At 40.1% G+C, this 10,000-nt stretch overlaps 1 protein-coding gene across 1 annotated transcript in view; it reads left to right on the top strand.

The window, feature by feature from the left end:
• Positions 1-10,000, top strand: part of LOC307253912 (inaD-like protein) — a gene marked incomplete at both ends in the record, with an annotated part of 19,776 nt that overhangs the window by 464 nt on the left and 9,312 nt on the right. Inside the window, 1 exon segment of the mRNA XM_080032135.1 lies at positions 8,969-9,050. Within this exon segment, the coding sequence (XP_079888261.1) occupies positions 8,969-9,050 (82 nt within the window).

Here is a 10,000-nt window from a genome sequence, read left to right as displayed (position 1 = left end):
GAAATGTTTCTACTGCTTGGCACACAAACCCTTTGTGTGCCAAATGGTGACAAGATTGGGTTTTGATATCAAACAGTTTTGTCTGGATTATATTTCCTGAGTCGTTCCTGCTGATGGAAAACATATGTACCTGCTACTTGTGTCTGGGTGTGGCTGTGAAAAGGATTTGGACCCCATGAAAAAACAGGTTGGGTACCTTGTGTAGTTCTTCTATTCTTATAAAGAGGACAGGCTAGTTACTCTGTAATTTTCCTGGGTCTACAAATAGGTTTAAATTATCTCTCCCTCATACATTTTTGTGAAAAAGAATTTCCCTTTGGGGACAATAACTTCTAAAGGCTTTGACATAAGTCTTCAGGTTGACACGCCCAGCCAGGTCCGACCAGTTTTTCAGAAACCTGGCTAATTGACCAACCAGCCGGGTCCTACCACAATGAAGCTGACGAGCAGCATCATCCTGTTTTAATTTTTGCCTTAACACTCTGAACCCTAGGGCTATTTTGGCCGTTTTGCATACTTTTGATCAATCCTTACTAAACTACAGTAAGAAATGTTTATCATGCCAAAGTTTGGTATATTTTTGTTCAGAACACCCTAACCTATATGACCAGGGGCCGTATTCACAAAACATTTTAAGGCTAAGAGTAGGTCCTAACGTGCTGATTTAGGAGTAACTCTCAAAAATAAGGGGCGTTTCACTCCTAATTTTAGGACTCCTAACTTTTTAAGATAAGTGTAATTCACAAAGCATTTTAGCGCTAAAACTAGCTCCTAAATCTATGAAAAGCTAGGAGTCCTCGAGAGGACTCCTAAGTCACTAAGAGTAATTCACAGACACTCATTTGATGGCATTTTGGAGAGATTTAATGCTAGTGAGCTTTACAAAAGGTACCTTAATAGCTGTAAGGGTTTAATGATCTTAGTAAAGCTATGTTTAGAAAGTATAGACACATTTATATTTATTATATTTATATAAAAAATTATGTATTAAGTTCCTTTTCCTGCAATTGCTTTGGGTTTACGATGCACTGAAAGTTACTGTTGGTGTCACGTTTGGGTTCAATTTCCTTCTAGAGTAGGCCTATATGTGGCACTTCCCAGCATCTCCTCCGTTCCACAGGTCCGCTACTGTATAGTTGCGTGTCTCGCCTTTTTCCTTCCGCATGCACTTTACGATTTCGCCAGTTGTTGTTTCTAAATTGCGAATTTCCTGGTTTGTCGCTGTCTGACTATTGCTGCATAGTCGCCGTTGAGGGAAATACAGTGAGAGTGCATGACGTGCAGCTGTTCAATGAGGATATTTTTTCCGATTCAAATCATTGTAAAATTTAAAATGAATAGACCTATGTGGCGCTATTGTAGGTTAATTGTGAACAAATGTGTGGGAAACCCTGTAGTATCTTGGTTTCATGTTAAATAAGTGTTACTTGTCATTAATTGTATATAAAAAACTCTTTACTTTAATACAGCGACACAATATGGATATCTCCCACAGTGTTTCCATCATAAACTCACTCTTAGCTCTCATTCCCTCTCAGCCAATCACTGTGGGCATAGAAGGTATGAACATGACGTCATCCATAGCAACAGGGTCAACACCGCCCTCTTGTCTTAGCTTAGGAGTACCTCCCATTCCTTAGTAAAAGTTGGTCTTATCAGCTTTGTGAATAGGTTTTAAGAAATTACTCCTTACTAAGAACTTTTAGTGCTCCTTAGGAGTACTCTTAGTGCTAAGATAAAATGTTTTGTGAATACGGCCCCTGATAGTTATTTCTTTCATTTTGACATGTTAAATGATCATATTGGACCAATCCCATTTCTCATTTTCACCCCTTCCCCTACCCCTTGGCCCTACCCCTTGGCCCTACCCCTTGGCCCTACCAACGGAGTGTGAAGGGGTAGGGAGGAAAATCTACCCCTATGAAATGGGACACCCCTACCCCTTCATGTAACTACTATCTACATTAGTGGATAAGGTATCAATGATCACAATCTGTTATAATCAATCATTTTTTATTAACAATTGAAAAGGGACAATAAATAAAAATGTCTAAAAACATTTAAAAATTATTAATATTGATGATACAAGTGACAATAAATAAACAAATACATCAGTGATTCTTGAGAACCGGGACGAAAGGCCGTCTTCCATATGTAACTGCTGTTATCTTTAAAAATAAAAATATTTAAAATTTAAAATTGTATTAGGGATTAAGAATAGAATGTCTGGAGCACAACTATCCCCTTAAATTTAATTTTATCATTATGTCAAATATATGACACTTGTTATCTTCTCATGACGTCCAAAGCAGTGTGTCCACAGAGAGGGTTTCAATCTTTCATATGCAATAAAACCTATTAAAAATGTACTTTAATGATTTAAAAAGTGCTTTTTTCATCAAAAGCAACACCAAATAATCTCTCATATCAATAAAAACAGTTTTTCTTCAACACATTCATGTTTTATATGGTTTCAAAGTGGTGGGATACTTTTTGTCACCACCGTCGGACAATCCATTAAAATGTAATAAAATCAGCCAAAATAAGGGGCAGCTGTGACTATGAAGGACCTCTTATCACATTCTACCTCTGCAGAGTACATTAGAGTCAGACAGGCTCTGATAAGTGTTGTAGTTTTAGAATATTTTACATAAAAAATCTTGAAACTCCTGAAAAACCAAATGGCTACTAGAAAAACTCTATTATTTTATACTCATATACATTTTGAAAATATTTTTGTGGCCTCTATCAGTTTTGGTGAATATTTGTGATGTCATGGGTCTAGCATAAATTGAGAGAGAATGAATTTGTGTTTTTTGGTGTCTGATGGAGTTGACACAAAGTAAGGAATGGCAAGCTAAAAAGCCCATTTGGATAAAAAGGACAAAAGCTGGGAGGTTGTGTCAAAGCTTAGCTCAGTAGCTTAGTATATGTTGGATACATACATGTCATTAAATTTGCCTAAACATAGGGTTTGTATTTTTTCAACATTGCACCTTGTTTTGTCCCACTTCACAAGAATCACTGATATACAAAGTGCAGGAATACAAGAATTTATCATTTTTTCTATCATCCTTTCAAACAATCTTAAAAAGTGAGCTTTCCTCAGCAAGGAACTCCAAAATAAGATTGGATTATTATTATTATTTTTTTTTTGGTGGAGAAGTTGAGGGGCTTGAGGTGGCCGTGGAAAAGGAGGCGCAGGCAGATGGCACAGGAGAGGAGACAGAGGTAGATGGCACAGGAGAGGAGACAGAGGCAGTTGCCTTTTCAATGTTTGGCTCAACAATCTCCTAAAAGTAAGAAAAAAATTAGATGGAAGATAAGATTAGGTTTTTGAGCTCCTGCTTTACACCCACACCCACACACACACACACACACACACACCCACACCCACACACACACACACACACACACACACACACACACACACCCCCACACACACACACACACACACACACACACACACCCACACACACACACACACACACACACACACACACACACACACCCACACACACACACACACACACACACACACACACACACACACACACACACACACACACACACACACACACACACACACACACACACACACAAGCCCCAGTCATCCACCCATCAATTTAAATGTGTGTCTGAAACTTTATTTCAGACACACAGGTCCATAGTATGGTTAATCATGTCCTTATTTATTTTTTATGTTAGCGTTGCTATCATGTAATGCAAAATTATTAGCTACATACTAGCGATCTATTTTATGGTTCATACGCTGGGTACCTCTCTCTGTGTGTGTGTGTGTGTGTGTGTGTGTGTGTGTGTGTGTGTGTGTGTGTGTGTGTGTGTGTGTGTGTGTGTGTGTGTGTGTGTGTGTGTGTGTGTGTGTGTGTGTGTGTGTGTGTGTGTGTGTGTGTGTGTGTGTGTGTGTGTGTGTCAATCTTCCCATCCATTTCCGTTGACACACGGCACCGCTTTCGGGGAAATTTCTTTTAACCCTTCGTTTGGAGTGTGGGTCCAGAACATCTCCGTTTGGAGGGCCGTTTGGCCCTACGCCTACGCCTACCCCTTGATTCCAGAGGGAATTGGGACACCCCTACCCCTTCACGTGAACGCGCAATTCGGAGGGGTAGGGCTAAGGGGTGGGGTGAAGGGGTGTATTGGGATTGAGCCACTCACTCACTCACTGTCACACACACACACGCACACACACACACACACACACACACACACACACACACACACACACACACACACACACACACACACACACACACACACACACACACACACACACACACACACTTACACACAGGGCTGCCCATAAGGGGTAGAAAGTGGGAAGGCTTTCTAGGGCCCAGCCACTTGGGGGGCCCATGGTCTTTGGAAGCCAAGAACCTAACTAAGCTAAACTTTATTTTTAGATATTTATGTCAATATCTATTCAAAGTTGGGTGTTTACACAGAGCCGCAACTCCGCTTACGGCCATTTAAGAAGCAGCAGAAAAGCAGAAAGGTTTCTACTGCTTGGCACACAAACCCTTTGTGTGCCAAATGGTGACAAAATTGGGTTTTGATATCAAACATTTTTGTCTGGATTATATTTCCTGAGTCGTTCCCGCTGATGGAAAACATATGTACCTGCTACTTGTGTCTGGGTGTGGCTGTGAAAAGGATTTGGACCCCATGAAAAAACAGGTTGGGTACCTTTTGTAGTTCTTCTACATTCTTATCAAGAGGACAGGCTAGTTACTCTGTAATTTTCCTGGGTCTACAAACAGGTTTAAATTATCTCTCCCTCATACATTTTTGTGAAAAAGAATTTCCCTTTGGGGACACTAACTTCTAAAGGCTTTGACATAAGTCTTCAGGTTGACACGCCCAGCCAGGTCTGACCAGTTTTTCAGAAACCTGGCTAATTGACCAACCAGCCGGGTCATACCACAATGAAGCTGACGAGCAGCATCATCCTGTTTTAATTATTACCTTAACCACCAAGGTCCTGCTTTCTGTATTGCTTCTAAAAATAAAAAATAAAAATAGACCTAAAAAAATAAGAAGTTGGAAATAATTGAAGGAACAGATTTGAGTTCAAAGATTAAAAACTTTTTTTGTAATGATTTCAGTGCTTTTGCAGTGATGAGAGGAGAATGAACGAAGCCTAAATGTTGCAACCAAACATAGGCCAACTTTATAGTTTTGAGGGTAGATTGGTTTGGTTATTCATGTAGAGAACCGCCTTTTTTTCATTTGTTTGTGAAGAATTTGTAGTTGATGTTGTTTTTTAAGTGTTATTCATTTCAACAATGCCACCAACAGATTTCAAATGATTTAATGTCATGTGCAGAAATACAAAAAAGTGCAATATTTGGTGCAGTCAATTAGTGTAAATGTATCTTACCAAAAACTAGTAGCCTAGAAAACGTGCACATTGTGAAAAAACTGGTTGCTTTAGTGAATACTAAAGAAGAACAATGTGTCTGTGTGAACTGATTATTTTCTAGAGATCTGGGGCCGTATTCACAAAACATTTTAAGGCTAAGAGTAGGTCCACACGTGCTGATTTAGGATTAACTCTCAAAAATAAGGGGCGTTTCACTCCTAATTTTAGGACTCCTAACTTTTTTAAATAAGTGTAATTCACAAAGCATTTTAGCGCTAAAACTAGCTCCTAAATCTATGAAAAGCTAGGAGTCCTCGAGAGGACTCCTAAGTCACTAAGAGTAAATCACAGACACTCATTTGATGGTGTTTTGGAGAGATTTAATGCTAGTGAGCTTTACAAAAGGTACCTTAATAGCTGTAAGGGGTTAATGATCTTAGTAAAGCTATGTTTAGAAAGTATAGACACATTTATATTTATTAAATGTATATAATAAAATATTTATTAAGTTCCTTTTCCTGCAGTTGCTTTGGGTTTACGATGCACTGAAAGTTACTGTTGGTGTCACGTTTGGGTTTAATTTCCTACTAGAGGCCTATATGTGGCGCTTCGCAGCATCTCCTCCGTTCCAGAGGTCCGCTACTGTATAGTTGCGCGTCTCGCCTTTTTCCTTCCGCATGCACTTTACGATTTCGCCGGCTGTTGTTTCTAAATTGTGAATTTCCCGGTTTGTCGTTGTCTGGCTATTGCTGCATAGTCCGCCGTTGAGAGAAATACAGTGAGAGTGCATGGCGTGCAGCTCTTAAATGAGGATATTTTTTCCGATTCAAATCATTGTAAAATTTAAAATGAATAGACCTATGTGGCGCTATTGTAGGCTAATTGTGAAAGAATGTGTGGGAAACCCTGCAGTAGGCCTATCTTGGTTTCATGTTAAATCAGTGTCACTTGTCATTAATTGTATATAAAAACTCTTTACTTTAATACAGCGAAACAATATGGATATCTCCCACAGTGTTTCTATTATAAATTCACTCTTAGCTCTCATTCCCTCTCAGCCAATCACTGTGGGCATAGAAAGTATGAACATGACATCATACATAGCAACAGGGTCAACACCGCCCTCTAGTCTTAGCTTAGGAGTCCCTCCCATTCCTTAGTAAAAGTTGGTCTTATCAGCTTTGTGAATAGGTTTTAAGAAATTACTCCTTACTAAGAACTTTTAGTGCTCCTTAGGAGTACTCTTAGTGCTAAGATAAAATGTTTTGTGAATACGGCCCCTGTTAAACAATTGTGTGAGTGTAAGGGAATCAAAATAAATTGGTAGGTAGGCTGGGCTAAGTCAGAAATGTGCAACTATTTTAAAATGATAATGAGCCCTTGCTCTCCCAACTGTCAAGATTCAAGATTACTTTATTTTGTCCCGAAGGAGATTTGTCTTAGACGTACAGACTGCTGCATAACACATAACACAACAAGACAGTAGAAAAATAGAATACTATATAGAAAAATACAGTGCCTAGCACACAAGTGCTGACAGTGCAATGATAAAGTGCATACATACATACGTACATACATACATACATACATACATACAGATCTACAAATGGCATTCTACTAACGGCCTGAGTTCAACAGAGTAACGGATAGTGGAATGAATGAAAATTTATACCTGTTCAAATATCTTGCAAGTCCCTGGTTGATGAGATAGTTAGTCTCTCTACAAATACATGTATGTGTTTATTGAGGGATGAGCTCACTCACACACATTGTTGATAGGAGTAATGGGTAAGGGGGGCCCATTGACTGGAGGTTTTTTTTTGGGCAGGCCTGCATACACACACTCTCTCTCTCTCTCACTCACTCACTCACTCACCCTGACATCATCTTGCAGAGACATTCACTTTTAACCCACCTTACAGTTGTGCAAATCAGTGAGTAATTGTTTGTGATCTGTCATGATGTGCAATAGATAGATATATAGATGGATGGATGGATGGATGGATAGAGAGAGAGATAGATAGATAGATAGATAGATAGATAGATAGATAGATAGATAGATAGATAGATAGATAGATAGATAGATAGATAGATAGATAGATAGATAGATAGATAGATAGATAGATAGATAGATAGATAGATAGATAGATAGATAAATGTCACCTCATATTCTCTCTCTCTCTCTGTCTCTCTCTCTCTCTATGTCTCTCTCTCTCTCTCTCTCTCTCTCTCTCTCTCTCTCTGTCTCTCTCTCTCTCTCTCTCTCTCTCTCTCTCTCTCTCTCCGTCTGTCAGTCTGTGTTTCCGGCTCCTCCCCCGTTCCCCGCTCCAACAGAAGGCCCCCGCCCCCCCGACAGCCTGACCACACAACCTGCTGCAGACACACTGGTATGTTTCAATGAATACACACACACACACACACACACACACACACACACACACACACACACACACACACACACGCGCACACACACACACACACACACACACACACACACACACACACACGCACACGACCACACTAACACACACACACACACATTCAGCCTGACCGCACAACCTGCTGCAGACATACTGGTATGTTTCAATGAATACACACACACACACACACAACCACACTAACACACACACACACAACCACACTAACACACACATACACTCACACACACACACACACACGCGCACACACATTTAGCCTGACCCCCCCCAACCAACATCAGACACACCGGTATGTCTAACAAAGTACATTTAAATATTCATACATATTCCCCATTAGAATAGATAATTTAATTTAATTTTAATTTCACATCTCTGTGTGTGCCTTCACAAAAATATGTGTCGGACAAACTCACCCTGCGTTCCGAATCGCATACTTTCTACTATATAGTATGGTAGGAAAAAGATTTAGGATGTCCAGATTCTTGTGGCCAGATTTATGATGGTTAGAAGTACCCGGATGTCCTACTTCATGCGGCCAAGATTGTTAGTGTTGAAAACTGCATCCTATTTGGGCGATTCTGACCCACAATCCAGTGCGCCCGTGAAGTGACGTCACATTGACGGAGCCTCCATATGAAAACAAACGGGGATGAGACGGATATAAAAGCAAGAGGCAAGATCAAGGCGCCATGTTATGATGAAATAAGAGAGTAAAGTATGTCCCAATAGTATGCCTACTACATCCTAACTAGATTATTTTCATCGTCGGATGTAGTATGTAGAATAGAAAAAAGAAAGAGGAGGAGATTCGGAACGCAGGGACTGCCTCTAAGCATGGGACAAAAAGGATTTACCACTTTATTTCATTTTCATTTAAACTGTGTGTGCTGCCCACTTCCAGCATGAATACAGGTATAATGTGTTTTTATATAAATCTATTTGTATTAAACTGTTGTCTTAGACCTGCCTGCTCAATGTACAAAATGTAATATTAATATTTGTAATTCTCCGCTCAGGAGGATAATTCAGATTATTGGCAGAGGTGATTTTACACCAATGAGGACATATTTATGAATGAGGATATTGATTTTAGCGAATGAATTACTCAAAATGTTACACAGTGTCCCTTTAAGTTGTGTGTGTTTCTCAGGAGGAGACGAGTGATGAAGTCGAACAAAACAACAACAACAGAAGCAACAACAGCAGCAGCCACAGCAGCAGCGCCCCCAAGAGTGTGAGGGACGCAAGCACACTAAAACAGGTCTAACAAGCACACTAAAACAGGTCTAACAAGCACACTAAAGCAGGTCTAAACAAGCACACTCAAACAGGTATTTTATTAAAGACCTACTTCACCGGTGGGAATATGAAGGTGTATTGAACTCTGAGATGCTATTTAGTATAAGCGTGCAAATTTTTTTTTAAATCGGTTCATCCTTGCCTGAGAAAAGGCAGAAAGAGTGTTTTATGGTCTCACTGTCTAACCCTACAGTTTCCTTCTTGTGACATCACAGTAAGGGTCAGGATTAACAGGACAGCTGGGCCAAGGGAAGACTGAGGGAAGACTGAGGGAAGACTGGGACTTCCAGTATCAAAAACTCAAGAGCGAAACATTATTAAAACACAGATTTCCAAGTTTTTTATTGTTAAATTTGGACTTTAAGGAGGCGCCCTTAGCTCAGTTGGTAGGGCGTCCCCCCCATGGGCCTCGGCCAGCAGTGGACCCGGGTTCGATTCCAGCCCGCGGTCGTTCTCTGCATGTCACTCCCCTCTCTGCCCCATTTCAACTCTGTCTCTACACTATCAATAAAGCATAAAAATGCCAAAAAAACATCTTATAAAAAATAAAATAAAATTGGACTTTAATCAGTGCGAATTTCCCCCAAAAAAGTATTTTTACTGTTTGATATTTGTCATATGTGTCAGATATTATTACAGCAGCAACAAGCTGTTACTATGAGGTTAATGTATGTGTGTGTGTGTGTGTGTGTGTGTGTGTGTGTGTGTGTGTGTGTGTGTGTGTGTGTGTGTGTGTGTGTGTGTGTGTGTGTGTGTGTGTGTGTGTGTGTGTGTGTGTGTGTGTGTGTGTGTGTGTGTGTGTGTGTGCGTGTGTGTGTCTCTGTCTGTCTGCCTGTCTGTCTGTCTGTCCGTCCGTCTGTCTGTCTGTCCGTCTGTCTGTCTG

This window comes from Ammodytes marinus (genome assembly GCF_949987685.1).
Source record: "Ammodytes marinus genome assembly, chromosome: 8".
Lineage (NCBI taxonomy): Eukaryota > Metazoa > Chordata > Actinopteri > Uranoscopiformes > Ammodytidae > Ammodytes > Ammodytes marinus.
The sequence above is the reverse complement of the archived record's forward strand: the minus strand, read 5'-3'. Positions and strand labels throughout refer to the sequence as shown.